The sequence below is a fragment of the Amphiura filiformis genome, chromosome 6, assembly GCF_039555335.1.
Source record: "Amphiura filiformis chromosome 6, Afil_fr2py, whole genome shotgun sequence".
Lineage (NCBI taxonomy): Eukaryota > Metazoa > Echinodermata > Ophiuroidea > Amphilepidida > Amphiuridae > Amphiura > Amphiura filiformis.
Window position 1 is genome coordinate 44,168,368 of NC_092633.1, and position 18,286 is coordinate 44,186,653.

At 39.5% G+C, this 18,286-nt stretch overlaps 1 protein-coding gene across 1 annotated transcript; it reads left to right on the top strand.

Annotated features, from left to right (window-relative positions):
- Positions 1-811: 811 nt before the first annotated feature.
- On the top strand, positions 812-16,515 carry LOC140155471 (NACHT domain- and WD repeat-containing protein 1-like). Its single transcript, XM_072178334.1, has 11 exons — positions 812-955; positions 1,245-1,395; positions 2,364-2,566; positions 3,048-3,402; positions 4,328-4,466; positions 5,466-5,750; positions 6,685-6,922; positions 10,512-12,983; positions 13,711-14,495; positions 15,527-15,790; positions 16,218-16,515. Exons 2-11 carry the CDS (start codon positions 1,281-1,283, stop codon positions 16,372-16,374), a joined length of 5,013 nt encoding a protein of 1,670 aa, XP_072034435.1. The 5' UTR covers positions 812-955; positions 1,245-1,280; the 3' UTR covers positions 16,375-16,515.
- The last annotated feature ends 1,771 nt before the right edge of the window (positions 16,516-18,286 follow it).

The following is an 18,286-nucleotide window of genomic DNA, read 5'->3' on the forward strand; positions in this document are numbered from 1 at the left end:
AACATTCCGAAAACATTTTTCAAAACTGGGTACAAATCATTCTATACAGAATGTTATTTTGGGATTGAAAAAATATTTTGCAAAAAATGTTTGCTCAAAATATTTACAATAACGTTTTTTAAATGTTTTCATGACCTTTAAATAACCCGACATTTAAATGTTATTAAAACGTTTTGTAAAAAACATTCTAAGAACATTTCTGTGTTTGCTGGGTGCAAATATTTTAACATAATGTTATTTAAGTGTTGGCAAAATATTTGGCCAAAAATGTTTGCAAAAATAGTTTACAATGACATTTCGAAAACATTTTAAAAATATTGTTGTTGTGTGTTTTCATACAAAACGTTTTAAAACGATTTCTCAAAAACTACTTATTTTTGCAAACATCTGCCGTGCTAGTTGGATTCCTTGCATAATTTCCTTTCTGTAAATGTATACTTTTATGTAGGGCCTAGTACTATATCATCATTAATTTTAAAAGATACAATACAAAACCATGTTTAAAAATCCCCCACTTTGAGTGATCCTGCGTGCCACCTTAATATTGAAACTGCAGAATTAATCTTAAAAAACGAAAAAAAACCCTAATATTACAATTTTAAGCGCGGCTCAAAAACTAAAAACCACGGAATTAAATTTGCGTAATATTAAAACCGTGGAATGCAGCATGTATTATAGGCTTGTTCGCAATTTTAACAAAATCGTATCTCGCGCCTGCATATTTATCCATTCCCTGATCAAACAAAATAATCGATCAGCAAAAGGTCATTTATTATTTGCCATTCATTATTCATTAACGTATGCAGTTTATACGGCATGCATGGCAGTGCATGCGATGTACAAATATCATGAAAACAGTTCGATTGAAACCAACATGGCGTTCATAGCAACCACACAGATAAACCGTCGAGGCATCTCATGGCGAGATGGACCTTATAAAATATATATTTGCAAGGTAAGGAATGATTGAAGCTGGTTAAAAAGACGAAATTAAACGTAACCCTAAACCCAGTCGGCGTGATATTTTTACTCCGACAACTCTATCGATCTCATAGGCCTACCTGTATATTTTAAAAGAACCTGAAGCTTCTATATCGTGTCATGGAAATGATAGTACTTCAATAGGTTTAATTATAAACGTAGAATTTATATCCTACGCAGATCTGTGTCGATATCGCCCCATATCGCCTAGGCCAGAATTTAAGTTAATCTCCGTTCTGTACCCTTACGTTGTTTTTTTACAGTTTAATTGAACCATTCATGCTTAAAATATCGACATCATGGCGGAAGACGAGGAGTTTCCTGCATTTATGCCAATTGTTTGTGGCCAAATTGACGATCTACCAACACAGGCCTCCAATGCCGTCAGAATATTTATCAGCTCGACATTCACAGGTGAATGATTTTATTATTTTAATATTATTTTAATTTTATTATTTTAAGCAAAATGTTAAAACATTTTGCTTGCTTATCAGTCTACCGCTATATCAAAGTATTCTTCGCTTCCTTTTTTTTCAACGTCCGCCTCTTATGCGTTAATTTTTTATCTAAAAAGCTGAAAATACCACAAATTCATGGAGCTGCGGATAGTAAGCTTTGTTTTAACAAGAATGGTCTTTAAAAAAGACAATCATCGCTAAGGCAGTTGTAATGAAGTGGAGTAGGAATAAAGTCATGAAGGTCGCCACAAGTGAGACGAGAATGAATGTAGATGTTTAGTGCACGAAATCATGTGGAACAGTAAGGCAATATAGACAAGAAAACTAGTAGGCCTATGATCTCATGAGCCATCTACAATCATTCTTGTCACCTGCGACGAAGGTCGATGGAGTCCTGTTATAAATGTAACTAGTTTTGTTTTCCGACCGACCCCCTCCCCCATCCAGAAACGTGATCTCAAAAAAATAAAAATAAAAAAAGAAGAAAATTTGGGGTCCGCGTACTAAAATTCGCAGTTTATCCCTCTTGAAAATGATAATGATATAAAGCTGGTGAGAACGTATCATACACAAACCATCAGATATCGCTTCACTTCTGCACTGACCATGCTGACTAGTAACACGCAGCATGCAGCAGGTGTTTTATATCCCAAAGGTCACGAGTTCGAATCCCACCTCCGGCTCATTCTGAATTTAAAAATGTGTTACTTTTTTCAATCATAAAGAGGGAAAATTATATTATTTGAACTTCTGTGATTATTTACAAAGCAGGGAAGTGCCACTACCAATGCTACCTCATGGTTCATACTTTTCTGCGGACGCTCCTCTTAAAAACAACCTCCTTCTGGAATTTACCGACATATAGAGTACATGGGAGAATCCTTAAAGACCGTCTTTAATTTGAATAATTTCTTTACCAACCAGATACTGTACAAGAAAGAAACAAACTGACGAAGGAAGTGTTTCCGGACTTGAGGCGATACTGCCAAGGCCGAGGAGTAGAATTTGAAGTGGTCGACATGCGATGGGGTGTTCGCGATACAGCTACATCAGATCATCTAACGTCAGAACTCTGTCTTCAGGAAATCCAACATTGCAAACGGATATCACTGGGACCAAGTTTTGTGGTAATTGCTCGCGCTCATCCATGATTTTCTTTTGATTGCTTTGCCTGTTCGTTGTTTTGTCTGTCTAAAGAGTATAGAAACTGCGTAGATACCATCAGTAATCACCAGAATAGTTATAGCCTACACTTTGAGTCTAGATTGTGATATATTCTATATAAGTTGGTAGGCTATAGTAACCGTTCAGAAAAAAATATTTTGAGGAGTTTATATAAACAGAGTCTGTGAGATCATACTTTAATTTTGAAAATTCAAGAAACACTGGTAAGAACTTCATGTCGACCCCGACGCGAACTTTAATGTTGCTCTTGTCTAATTCTCCTTCTCTTCCTCATCCTCCCTCATTTGCTTCGTTTATATTCCTCTCCCCTTCTCCTTTTCAGCATCCTTCTCATTCGTGCCCTTCTTGGTTTTTTTTGTGCTTTACGAGCCTGAAGAGTTACTCAATTATTCACTGCAATAATTTGTGCCTTTTTTTGTTTAGGCGATACTTGGAAACAAATATGGCTACCGACCAATACCATCAACTATACCATCAGAGGAATACGAAACGCTATTAGGTCTTGTAAGACAACAACTTACCGCTGATGAACAGCAACTGATGGACGATTGGTTCCGTCAAGATGCTAACGCAGTTCCACCTGTACATGTTCTTCAGCCAATCACGACTAATCTCAAGGATTATTACAATGAAGATGAACCGGAAAAACGAAAACAGGATCGAACTCTCTGGTGGGAGATCTTTAAAAAGTTACAGTGTATTTTGCGTAAAGCTGCGGATTGTGCGGTAGAAGCAGGTGTATACTCCAAGGAGGATATGCACAAGTATCACTTTTCCGGTAAGAGCAGCAAGTGTTTTTTCATTTTCCTATAGATTGTTACGCAATTACCTACCTCTACCAGTATGCGTCGACTATATTTATAAATACGTATTTATAAATACGCACGTGACCCATGGGCACGACATATCAAGACCAGCAAGTGTGACTAAATCCTAATACTGTTGAAAAGGGTAGGAACTCTTTTGATAAATATCATCAAATTTAAGTATTAATTGAATAGCAAAATTATTACACATATTGGGGTTTATTGTAGTGAAAAGCAGATTTCATGGATGAACAAAATTCCTATTTAACCCAATATTTGTGGAAGAAGGGCCCAACTCCATGGAGTTGGGCCTTTCTTCCATGAAAACCATGATTAAATGTACGTGGAAGACTATTTAGAGAGTGGATTTTGGCTCACTTTCACACACAAGGAAGAACTGTCTGCTGGCAATAAAATGCTGGGTCTAACTCATTTTTGTAAAAAATTGGAGTTGGGCCCTTTTTCCACTCAGGTATTCAATTATAAGATAATCGATTTTGTAGTCAAACCTTTTCATATGTTCAAGTGGGGTTACATGTAAGGGTGACTCAACTTGAAATCTACACCCCTTCTGTGGGAGAAGGTCATGTCTTCCAAGGGGTGTGTGGATTTCAACTGAAATACCGTAGCCCAATAACGTAACAAGAATTGCATTACTGTCGTATAGATGAGTTGACCTCAATGTTTATCAACAAAGGCAAGAGACTGGTATATCGATATGCTTGAGCGAACTGCGTACAACCAGTACACTGTTCAATTGCGCGCGCATACTGCCCGGGCAAAACACAATGGAAATTGTGACGATGCCTATACCCATACTGCCAGGCAATGACGTCAGAAGTCAACTCATCTATACATGTAACCTCAAATAAAATCTCTTCGTTTTATACCATACAGTGACAGAGGATGAGGTACGCCAAGCTATCGGTGGTAGTGGATCTGACAATAATCTTTTCTTCTTTCGAGATATTCAAGGGATAGAGAATCATCTGGAGAGTCCAATCACCCCTAAAATGCTGGATGTTACGGAGAACGGGTAAGAACACACAGTGTCAACACCTTGTATTATAAATATTTTTTCCATACTCCGTTGCATGGTGAGCGACGGGCGATTGGTATTTCACCGAACGCAAGAAAAGGAGTCCTATCTGATTGGCTAGAAATCGATCGCTAGATCGCTCAGTGGTAAAGTACAAACTCAAAAGGTATTCAATTCTATTGAAATCAATATTCTATTATTGACACAGATAAAGAAAGTTTACATATGCATTGTGTTATAGACTTGTGATTCAATATTCTATACAAGCACCTGGATCTTAGCTGAATGGACTAAACGTGTTCCTTTATATAATTGCAATTCTCAGTTAAATATATCACAATTTTGATGAACGATTTAAAAATCGTTACGGATAAAATGCAGTAAAATATATCCACAGCAAACAGCAATCGCCGCTAATTGGTGTATTGCATTTCAAGTTAGTGTATTGGAAACAAAACCTGGGTTTTACCTGACAACAAATCGAATTTTCTTGTAATAGCAACATCATATGCGGTACTGAGCATGCGCAAATCGTAATAATGTGTAGAATAGAAACTCTGTGGTATCTCATATGATAGTCATATTGTGTAAATGGTATGCTTAGCCTGAGTCGCTCGGCCTATCTCGAACAAAATCGCCATGCGTAGCTGTTGAAAAACGAGAGTATTCGCCGTACTATCATGGCAATTTTTGACACGAAGATATAGGAATGATGAAGCTGTGGAACATGGCTTACAGCATGTAGAGCAGGGATGAAAATTTTGTAGTCACATACAGTGGCTGTATAACAACAAACTTCTTATTTATTCATTATATTTATATTGACTTTGCGGGCCGCATCGGCATTGGACATTATTGATGGACACTCGCGGCACGTGGGCCGCGGACGGTCCACAGGTTGGTCACTCCTGGCTTATAATATAAAAGTGCGTCAACAGTTCAAGAATATTTTGCGAGTTCATTAATTCACGTTGTTTATTTTTCTTATACGTATAGGACAATTGATACAGAAGCTCAAAGACTTCTTCAAAACTTGAAAACCGAAGTGATTGGCAAAGGAAAGCTACATAGATTCAGTATACAATGGTCTCCAAATGGTTTTGATCCCAGTATTACAGAACACGCCAAGTACTTAGATGATTTCTGTGAGACGTTTAGAAGAAGCATGAAGGAAATGATAGATAGGAGTCTGGAAAAAAGATCCAAGGTCCAAAATCACGCTACTGCTCAGCTGTATGAAGAAATGCTACATCATGCGTCCTTTTGTGCCAAAAAGTGCAGGTATTTAGTTTATATTATTGGTTTTTTGATTAAATAATTCGAAGATATTTTTATTTCAACTATGTTGGTTCAATTTCCTTTTCTAGATGATCCTTATTTCTAGACATTTTACCCATCATGTTTTACTACTTCAGAAGGTTTACCCAGAGTTTTTCGGAACTAGAGATAGATGCCGTTGGTGGCGTCTGGCCAGATGAAGGGGGCTACATGTATACCCGGCTACCTGTACATGGACCCGTGGCGTCACGCAGCAGACGTCACGGGTCTATTAGATCTGTCGATTAAATGCACTTTTTGGCCCAGATCTATGCTGTTTCGTATATTTATCAGCGTTTCCAACCCTTTTGAAACCATTCTAAGGCATTCCATGCGCTACAATGTCAAAATTGTGGCTACATCATAGATATCTCGGGCATCTCAGAGCATTACCTGGTTTTTCCATATGAAAGTAATTAAGGTGTTCCATCAAAGCTTTCGTCGTGTGCTGCCACCTATAGCTAGCGGTTGTTCCGGGATCGTTGCGCCCAGAATTCAATGGGGAAAAATGAGAAAATGACACTACTTGATATTTAGCGAAAGTACATAAAGGGTTATTTTTTCAAGGACAGAAAGTTATAGGTATAGGTAAAGCTGTAAATTGGACCGACGGTATAATGTCCCCTCCGAAGGACGAGGTATACTCTCTTGGTTCATTTACCCAATTCCAAATGCACCTTGGGGAGAGCGGAAGTTGGATCTTAATATATAGGTGTTGTCAATTGAATCAGTCCTTTTTTCCCTAAGTCAATACCCATAAATTACCACCGCCGGGAATTGAACCTACGACCTCATGAACCAGAATCGAGTTATCTAACCAGTAGACCACGCTCGCGCAAAGTACGGACGTTATTATGAACTTAGAAATACTCAAAAATGTGGTTTTCTTTTTGCACAGCGTAATCCGCGGCCGTGAAGATATCCTGAAAGAAACCACCGACTATCTTTCACGACACACAGGAAAGCCTCTGGTGGTTCACGGTGTTTCCGGATCAGGGAAGACTACCATAATGGCAATGATCGCTAAACATGCACGACAATGGCTGGGTGATTCAGGTGTGGTGATATTCAGGTTTCTAGGAACATCTGTCAGCAGTTCATCCATCCAGGAAACGCTTAGTAGTGTTTGTAGACAGGTATGTTACTTTTACCACATATATAGGCGGTGTGCGGCATGAATTTCACCTATATTTTCGGAACAGTTTTGCCGGTCTCTTTTCAAGACGCTAGCGATGATAATTCGACCAAATCGCATGCCATACAACACCAGATACTCAACATAATGAGTATCTGTTGTCAACAAGCCATAAATCATCAGAGCCATAACATCCGGCTGAGGACGCAGTTGGTACTGTGAAAGCGCTCCCGGTAAGCGATCAAATTTTAAGTAGTGTTGAAGTCAAAAAATTCTTCTAATTTAATTTATACCACTACGTATGAATATACAATTTTATATCAAGACTGAATTCGGCAGTGATTGCCTTCGGCTTGTTAGACAGTTTGAAAAAACATCACTCAAACTCGCTCGGTTCAAGAATCATTTACGATTTAACCTGACGTGCTTTAATAATCGTGTGACACCAAAATATCTTCGTCTGCCGACCCCGGAAGTAAAAGGATTTCGTGCGAGAAATATCATCCAAAAAGCACAAAGACCTTTACTCAATGAGCGGATACGGCAAAATAATTTTACTTTGGATATTTTAAAGCAAAAACATCAAGAATTAGAAACCAAATTACGCGGTTTATTACCGGAAACAGCATGGTTGAGAGTCTCGGAGTTCATCGCCCATGCGCAGAAGCGAGAACATGACCTGGTAAAGAATCGCCAAATTCGGAAGTTTGGACGTTTAAAAACAGAGAAAGAGAACGCCGATAATTTGGGTAAAGACGGTATTACAGCGGATAAGAGGAGTAAAGACAAGTGGGTGGTGAATTTGTCATCTAGGAAGCTTACGCAGCCGGAAGTTAATGTGTTAGAACGCGGTCTTAATTTCGCGGTAAGTCCAGAAAGTTTGCCCATCAATGACATTGTAGTTGCCACTGAAAGTGCATGTAAACAAATTGCAAACGATAAAGCGGCTGAATTACGTGCTCGTGTTGTGAACATTGCAAACAATGCTAAACCCCCGGTAAGCAATATCAATAAGGCAGAGCGATCGGCGGTTGAATCTCTAAAGAAAGACACAAGCATCCAAATCTTGCCAGCTGATAAGGGAAGAGCAACTGTTGTGATAGACAATTCAGTGTATGAAGAGAAAGCTTTAGCTCTACTACAAGATGAAAGTGTCTATGAGAATCTGAAAAAAGACCCCACTCAGAAATTTCAAAACAGACTTATCAAGTTGCTAAAAGAACTCAAAGAAACAGGTGCGATAACTAGCAAGACATATTGGGACTTACATCCTACCGTAGCTGATGTTGATTTTATGGTCTCATAAAAATACATAAAGCCGAGGCACCATTAAGACCCATCGTGTCAAGTATCGGTGCGGTGACCTATAATCTTGCGCGATTTGTTGCGGACATTATATCACCTTTGATAGGAAAAACGGAACATCACATCATTAATTCTCAGGCCTTTGTCAACCAGATCAAAGACTTAAAAGTAGAGCCTGATGAGTCCATAGTGTCCTTTGACGTGTCGGCATTGTTCACTTCTATCCCGGTGAAAGAAGCCCTCGTCGTTGTTCGCAGTTTGTTGGAAAATGACGAAACCTGGAAAGTAGGGACAGCGGAAAATCTAGAGGTGGATGACATCATTAATCTCTTGAACTTTTGCTTAAGCACGACATATTTTGTGTTCAGAGAGAAATACTACCAACAGAAGGATGGATGTGCAATGGGCAGTCCTTGTAGTCCCCTGGTGGCTAACGCGTATATGGAGTATTTTGAAAAGCGAGCTTTGTCATCCGCTCCTCATCCACCGCGCATGTGGGTTCGCTATGTCGACGACACATTCTGCGTTATAAAAACTTCGCACGTGGATGAATTTACAGAACACATAAATCCGCAAGACGTCAACATTAAGTTTACCAGAGAGGAAGAGGAAGACGGGCAACTTCCTTTCCTAGACACTCTGATCGTGCGGGCTAGCGATGGCAGTGTGAAGATCAAGATCTTTAGAAAACCAACTCACACTGACCAGCATCTTAGTTTCGCATCACACCACCCACTGGAGCATAAATTAAGTGTGATCAAGACATTGTTATATAGGAGTGAAATTGTTACGGATCCGGAGGATAGAGCGGAGGAAATTGAACACGTGAAAGGAGCGCTCCGAAACTGCGGTTATCGCGACTGGACCTTTTTCAGAGCCCAGGAGAAGCGTGGAAAACCAGCTTCACAGGACGATCCAGAAAGTGAAACTTCCAAGGGGTTCACAATAACTCTACCTTATTTGGAAGGAACTTCGGAGCAGCTTCGCCGAGCATTTAAAACAGCAGGTGTTCCCACAGCTTTCAAACCATACCGCACACTCCGGCAAACACTTGTGTCACCGAAAGACAAAGTAGACAAATTCAAACAGTCAGGGACCGTCTACGAAATCTCCTGTTTAGATTGTGATGTCATGTACATTGGTGAAACAGGTAGAAAGTTGGAAAAACGGCTATCTGAACATAAATCAAAGGCTGCCGGTTCCAAATCTGCAGTACATGAGCATATCTCCAGGAGTAATAACTCCCATCAAATAGACTGGGGAAACGTAAATGTGCTGGAAAAAGAACCCAAAGAATTTTCCAGAAGAGTCCTAGAGGCCATTCACATCAGGAAAAAAGGACCAAACTTGAACAGAGACACTGGACTGGACTTAGATCCAGTCTGGGACAACCTACTCATACCCAAGACCACCAGGGGGACGAGGACAACACCTTTGACGTCATCTGCTTCTAGTGTGACGTCATCGAAGGTTGTCAACAAGCCATAAATCATCAGAGCCATAACATCCGGCTGAGGACGCAGTTGGTACTGTGAAAGCGCTCCCGGTAAGCGATCAAATTTTAAGTAGTGTTGAAGTCAAAAAATTCTTCTAATGAGTATCTGTGTTTTTCACAACTTTGAACCCGAGATGATGTGGGGGCACTCCCACTTTGGAGGTGACGCGTATGTAGGGCTGTTAAGTCCCCCTTTTTAGCAGCACGAGGACCCAAATACCCCATATATTTAGGCACACATGCCCTACCCCCTAAAGACCCCTTATTTTTTTTAATTACATTCCACCCTTATTTCTCTATTTGAACAGCAACTTATCACGGATTTTGTTACTTATTTTGAAATAATAAAAGCCATTTAGACCTAGAAATTCAATGTTCGAGGCTTCTGTGGGACTATTTTGAATCTTGCTAAAAGACTATTCTAAAAGACTTACTGTTCGCACCGTCCCAATGCCTCTTATTTTGGCTCACACAATTACCCCATTATTTGTTACATATTGCTCACCCCGAATGCCCAAAATTATGTTCTCACCCATGGCCAATGACCCCCTTATTTTTCACATTTTGCTCTAACCAAATGCCCCTTACTTCGAAAGTGTCAGACCTGTATTTTCCTCGTTGTTTCTCGTACTTTCTGTTTGTTTTTGTGTTTTCCATGCCTGAGATTGGTATGGATATCTTTTCTTCTTGGGTTTTGTACATTTTGTATGTTTTCTTTATTATACAGATAATATGATTTAATTAAAATTAAACATTATAATCTATTTCTTTATAATTATACCCATATTAGATTTGCTATGCATACGGAGTTGAGCAACCATCTGCAGATATTTTGGAGGACTTCACTAAGCTTGTACAACACTTCCGTCATCTTCTGAACACCCTTCCGAACAGCGAGAAGCCTCTGTTTCTTCTGCTCGACAGTGTCGATCAACTGATATCACAAAATGATGCTCATTCAATGCATTGGTTACCAAAGAACTTTCACAAGAACGTTCACATTGCTGTATCGATGCTACCAAAGCTGTATGGTTGCCTGGATAAATTAAAAGAGACGTTGTTAGACGAAGAATGCTACTTTGAAACACAACTACTACCACGTGATACTGGAGTTGAGATTGTACACGGGTGGTTAGAAGAGATGAAACGAACCCTCACCGAGAAGCAGATGGACGCTGTGACCAATGCCTTCCAGAAATGCCCACGGCCAATATTTCTGAAGCTTCTGTGTGAGAAATGTAGTAAATGGAGATCATATGACGAGATAGATGAAAGCCAACTTCCATCTGATGTTCGCATTGCAATTACAAGTCTCTTTGAAGACTTGGAACGTAAGCACGGTCCAATATTAGTGTCTCACGCACTGGGCTATCTAACAGCAGCAAAGAATGGACGAACACAGGTGGAACTAGAAGACGTTTTATCATGTGATGATGAAGTTCTTAATGATGTGTACCAATATTGGGACCCACCCGATGAGACTGTGGTCCGCATCCCGGCGTCGCTATGGAAACGTATCTACTATGATATCAAAGAGGTAATTGCTGAACGTCAGGCAGGTGGTAAGACAGTAATCGCCTGGTATCATCGCCAATTCTGGGAGGCAGCACAAGATCGATATCTAAGCTCGGGTGCAATCAAAAAGAAAAGACACCAACTTCTGGCGAAGATGTTTCTCGGTGAATTCAGTAAAGGTACTATAACACCCATAACCCTCACCGCTAGGGGAAAGGCGTTTGATAACGCAGATCGTCACACTTCTCTGCAACCACTCGTGTTTGGTGACGATGTATTCAATCTCAGAAAGTTGCAAGAATTACCTTACCATTTGGCCGAAGCATCAATGGACGATGTTCTTGCGGATCAGGTTCTTTTCAATTTCAACTGGCTACTTACAAAGCTCCGTGCATTTTCATTTCTTGAGCTGATGTCGGATTTCCAAAACACTTCAGATGAAGTACGTGAGCCTCAGTTCACTGTAGAAATGAATAAACTTGAAGAGATGATGTACCTGGCAAGTAGCAATTTAAAATCGGATCCATTCACCCTTGCTGGACAACTTATTGGAAGACTTTCTGACACTCGGCAAGATTTCCATAAACTTGATAAGTTACTGAACCAAGCAAAGAATTGGGTCGACGGAATCTCCATGCCTTTAATGAGCCCTCGTTCCACCTGTCTCATGCCACCCGGTGGACCAATGCGAGTCACTTTAGCAGGACATCCAACTCGAGTGTTAAAAGTTGCTTGCACGCGATCAAACAAGTATCTGGTATCAGCTTGTGAAGATTCCCAGGGGCATATCATGGCAAACGTGTGGGATAGTGCCACTTGGGAAGTGATACAAACTATTCATATGAATAACTCTGTCCCAAACCTAAAGGGACATTTAGCTATGGCTATATCCAATGATGATCGATACTTGATCCTAGCGCACAGAAGTTTAGGCATATTTGATCTGACCAATGGAGAATGCTTGAACAAAATAGAGATAGACAACTCATTAATACTAACAGATGTTAAAACAACTGATGGATTGATCATGGCTGGATCAATGAACGGCAATCGAGTGTATGTGTGGAATATAACCGATGGCAGTAATATATTACAACTAGAACTCCCTGGAACTAGTTCAATTCCGCATGTGTTCCTTTGTAATGCGTCATCTCACGTAGTTGCTGTAAGAGCTGATGCCAATATTCATATCATTGACCTCGAGACAAAACGAACAATTTGGGAATGTCCAGCAACCAAAGGTAATTCTGACCTAGTCACCAGTTCCATTCTCACATCGGATGAACAAGAGATCATAGCAGGTTGTTCAGATGGTGTCATTCGTGTCTGGCAACTTGAACACGATTCAGAACAACCAAGGTTACTTCTCACTGGACACAAGAAGTCAGTAACCAAACTGTTGATCAACTCTAAATATCAACTCATATCAGGATCTCTGGATGCAACATTACGAGTATGGGAACTCTCCAATGGATCTGCTCTGTTTACTCTCTCAGGTCACGATGGCGCTATAACGTGTATGACCTTTATACCAAACTGTGACGACAATGATGAGATGATCGTATCTGGTAGCAAGGATGACAAACTAAAGGTGTGGAATACAGCCACAGGGACGCTGATGAATACTCTTGAAGGGCATTCATCGTGGATATCAGATGTGACAGTGGTAGATGGAACCCATGGGATGAGAGTGATATCGGCTTGTAACGACAAGACGGTGAAGATATGGTTGCCAACACAAGTCATGGTAAGAATCGTTGAGAAAGATCAATACTTGTTTCAGCTCATGTTATTAATGTTTATCTACGCAAGAACGACTGTAACGAGTGATCGTCCAAAAAATATAAATGTTCACGTTTTTGGCGTTCGTGGCGCGCTGAAAAACAAATTAATGATTTATCTTAACTACAATCTTGGAAATAAGTCTTGGAATGCTTGTATGTAAATAACGGAAAACTGTCACCCCTTCCCCGTGCAATGTTGAGAAATGCCAATGTCTTCAGTGGTTTCCCAATGTGTCCAACATTGATTGATGGGGAGGGGGGATAGGGTAAATCATTGTTGTAGATGTCATGTTTGTTCCCAAGCACAATATACGTCATTTCCATGATCATCAGAAATTCTGCACGGAATTTACGGCAGAGTGTGCCAAGCGTTCCAAGTACTTATTTCCAAGATTGCAGTAGTGATATTTCGTTGCCTATAATCATGAAAATGGCTGTAACAATGTACACTATGATTTAATTAAAATCATGCGACACCAAATTGTCACACGTAATAACACACAAAGTGCTAAAACTGTAGTACTTGATTGGAATGTTTCATGATGATGTAGGGTGTGTATGTGTAGCGTGGGGGTGTGTGCTCTCATGAATACAGGAATTGTCTTATACCATTTTGTTCATTGTCACGTTTATATTGACGATTATCGCTTCTGATACTGGCTAACCTTTGTCATCTTTTGCATCTTTCAGCCATCAAGCTTATCTCGACATGATGAAGGACCGCCAAGATGCATAGCTGTCGCCACATCTGGTCGTTATGTCACTACCAGTGCGTTGAAAGGAGTAACCAAAGTTTGGAATGCAAATGATGGGAGATGTTTCCATGACATCAAAATAGAGAGCAAATGTCTCCTTACCTGGCCAGGCAAAGACTATATTTTAGGCGGAGATAGCAAAGGTCAAATTCATTGCTGGAATCTGCTAAATGGCGAAGAAGTTTGGTCTTACATCGCTCATACAAATCCCATCACGCATCTATGTTGGGGTGCTTCAATGGAGTTGATATCTGCAGGAGGATCTGAGGCCAAGTTATGGAATGTAAGTCTATCAGAGCCTATCACCTCACCGCAAGTCGTATTTGCAGGTCATGATGACGACATCACCACAGTTGCAGTGACAAAGAAAGAGGAATCGAATCTTGTTGTTACTGCGTGCAAGAAGGGTGTGCAAAAAATCTGGAGTTACGACAGTGGTGAATGTTGTCAGACTGTATCTCTTAACACTAAGATAGAATGCCTCGCAATTTCAAGGAATAATAGATATCTTGCGACGGGAAGCAAAGATGGTACGGTGGCTGTGTGGTGTTTAGAAGCCGAACGTATAGGTCGGCAGATTAGTACATCTCACCTGAGTGACGATACCGTCGTATGTCTGGTGTTTACCATGGATGACAAGCATCTAATTTGCGGTTTGTTCAGGGGCAAGAAGCAGCTTTACATGTGGGATTTCCAGGCCCAAGGTCAAGGGTCAAGTAGGTGAGAGGTGTTCACAAAACTATTATTATTATTATTATTATTATTATTATTATTATTATTATTATTATTATTATTATTATTATTATTATTATTATTATGCCTATTAGTGTTATTATTATTATTATTATTATTATTATTATTTAAAACACTTGGATAATTTACTATTTATAGTAGAATTATGGACTATAATAAGAAAGAACTTGTGACGTAAAACAAAATATTATGCAGATTCGGAAATCGTACCTATCGTTTTATAAAAACAAGATTGGTAACTTTATGATAAAAAAAATCTCTTCTCCACATGCGATCCACGCTGCATATTCTGCTGAGTTACAAGAGCATGAGAGACATTGTTTGAGGATCACGTAGATAGTAAAAATAAAGTACCTTAAAAGGATTCATGACCAGATGACTTAAGTTGCCCAATGTTTCCTGACTTTTTCAGAAAGAAACATTATTATTTTTAGTATCTACGGCAACTGTAATATCCTTATTTGAAACTAACAATGATCCTAATCTCAATTATGCTATTTTTAACACCAAGTAGAGCTAAGTATCATTATTGCTCAAAATCGTCTGCTTATCCCAAAAGGCCACTTGTCACAGGGGAAATTGCCCCAAAATGACTGACGTTTCACAACTTTTTATAATGTTGCGCAAAATTGCAGAAAGCTGCCTGGCATTGCCTGCCTAGTTTGGGCAATATTCGGCAACTTAGTGACAATGATAGCAACCTACGCTAACTTTGACCCCTTGTTCGCAGGGTGGCGCCATTTTGAGTAATTTTAAAAACTTTTGAAAACACAACATCAGTCAATTTTGATACAATGTTAAGCAACTTTATTTTACGCAATTTTGAGAATGTTTATGCAACTTTGTGAAACTTTGAGTAAATTTATACTATTTTGACAACTTTGGGCACTTTCCCCTGTGACATGAGGCCTCTCAAACCTATTCCTAAATGGTCAGGTTTACCATGTTTACGTTTACAGGCCTAACCAAGCCATATCTTAACACGGTTTTATTGACAGGTACTTGGAGGGCCACCATCACGCTGTCCAGGTTGCCAAACTTCTCTCAAATGGCGAGTATCTCTTGACAAGCTCTCGGGATTGTACCTTGAAGATATGGCATGTTGCAAGTGGCAAACTTGTGACCTCGTTTGACTGCCAATCTCAAATCAAGTTTTGCGACGTTGTGGAAATTGGTGAACACCATTGGTTGGTAGCTGCTGCGACCAAAATGGCAATGGTCTTTCTGGATGCTACATTAACAAAACAAGCCGGACACAAAAGGTATATACAACGCACTTCGTACACTAAAAAGCGGGCAGTTTCTTTTAAGAAAATTTTAAGAATATTATAAGATTCCACAAACGCATTTTGGAAACATGCCATAATAATAATACTTTATAAGTAGAGGATCGTTAAAAAATGTCATCGACATTTCTTTCAAATCAATATCAGCCTTTAATTAAAGGCAAACGTTTCAAAAAGGAATGTAACTAGTGGGATGTAGTGGTGTGAGCATGGTGAGTGGGGAGTAAGAGGAGCCTTGTACGTGAGTGAGGGGTGACTGAATAAGTGCGTGAGTTAGTGACTGAAGGGGTGGGTGGGTGAGTGAGTGACGGGGTGAATGAGTGAGTATTAGGAGGGAGGCTAGGAGAGATGGAGGTGATTATTAACATATTCAACTGATTTAATCGTTTCTTTATCATTATAGTTTTGCTTCTGGTAATGGAAACACTATCAAAATGGAAGATGTCTCTGCATCCGAACCGAAACATGTGACAGACAAGAATGATACAGTAACCTCTGCCAAAGAGACTGGTAGAATTGGACAACGGGCACCTCGGTCCAAGGCATGCAAACTTTTTTGATCAATGATACCAACGATTGGAATAAATCTAGAACTTTTTATTTATAGTGATTACCTGCATTTGGCGGCCATTTTGGGCACCATTTTGAAAACACACTGACTTTTGGGACGTTTTATCCTTTATATCAACTTGAGTTTATGCTGGGCTCTTTAATTAAGCTAAAAGGAAAGAAAAAAAGCAAGGTACACCAACTTGACGTGGGGGAACAAGTAAAATACAGACTAGGCAGTACGTAGTGGGGGAACAAAATAGGCATTAGAAGAAAAAAAAGTGTACTAGAACAAGTGATGAAAATCACTGAGCACATAAGTAGACAAAAACCAAACAACCAATATAGGCCTAAAAAAACAGTGTTTAATTCAGGGTAAAAACGCCAAATAGGGGCTGAAAATAAAAGATAACTTTTGGCAATAAAAAAGCTGAACTCTCACACCCCTGATCTTATTGGAGAGATTCATCAAGAATTCAAATTTAAAAGTTTTCATAGTAAAATTCCAAGAAAAACTCACTTGTTTTCCATACAGTTTTGCCTTTCCAACTAATCCAGAGGGTGTCCACAAAACTGCTTTTAATTTATGCTAGTTTAAGATTGGAATGCATGCATAATTTATCCTAAATGAGTGGTTTTAAATACAAACACCAGAAAGCAAAACCATGCAGGTTGAAAGTTATGGGACAAAACAGGGAATGTATAATTATATCCATATAAAAGTATCTTAACAGGACAGGACAGATTTTGTTTTAGGACAAATTGCCTGAAATCGAGTTGGTGTACCTTGCTTTTTTTCTTTCCAGTTGTTCATATATTCAAGGTATCCTCTTGTATCATTTATTGATCCTTGATGTGTTTTGTGTCCTCGTCCGTTGGATTCACCATTACCTACTTTTTAAGCTAAAAAGGTTTGTTTGATTGATTCAGAAATAGTATTCATATATGGTCATTTATAGTCCTGCATTTGGGGGCCATTTTGGACGCCATCTTGGAAAAACCCACTTGGGGTCAGTTTATATTTTGGGGAACATCCTGATTATGTTTTGGGGTCATCTCAGGAACCTAAAAAAGTTGGTTTGGTTTAGTCCTGGGGATGTACAGGACGTGCCTCTAGCTCCCCGAGTAAAGTGTTATGCTTTTTTTTTACAGTCAAGGCACAATGTTTATGTAGTACTGTGTGATATTCAAAATCAGAAACATCATAATATACAATGAATAGTTAAGTTGTGTTTGTCTCTTTTACAATCATGGCAAAAAATGTGTACCCAACAAAAAAAAAAAAAAAAAAAACTGCAAAAATGACAACATTGGATCGCGATGAAGTTATCACAAAAAACCCCAACAAAACAAACATTGAACATATGGGGAAAAGTAAATTTTGCGGCCAACGCGTAGCGCTATGCGTTAATTGGAGCAATGCTCGCGGGTGTCGGAGACAGACTTACTTTTGGCCTAAATAACATATTCAATCCTCTTCTGGCGTGTTTGTGTATAAATGGTATGTCATGTACTCACTCATATGCTCGCACCAGCTTATGGACTATGGTATTAAAACAAATAAGAGGAAGCGACAGCGACGTGTGTGGCAACTTTGTGGCGTAGGTCCAATTTTAGAAAAGCCCCGCAAGGCTAGTAACGTCAGATGACTTATCAAATGTTTAAACTTTTGGATGAGAACTTCTCCGCCTTGATTGATGGGAGTAATCAAGGAGTTTATATAGGAAGGAGAGGAAATAGATTATGTAACGCTTATTGTTCCTTTGTGCCAATTGGAGTTCCCGACACGCTATTCATCGAGAGGTACCTTTTGTTCGAGACAAAGGGCTTCCGCCATTAAATCGGTAACTGACCTGACCAGCGTATTAGCGCTATAATAGGCAGGCTACTGTCAATAAGTGATGAAACGAAAGTCACGTAAAA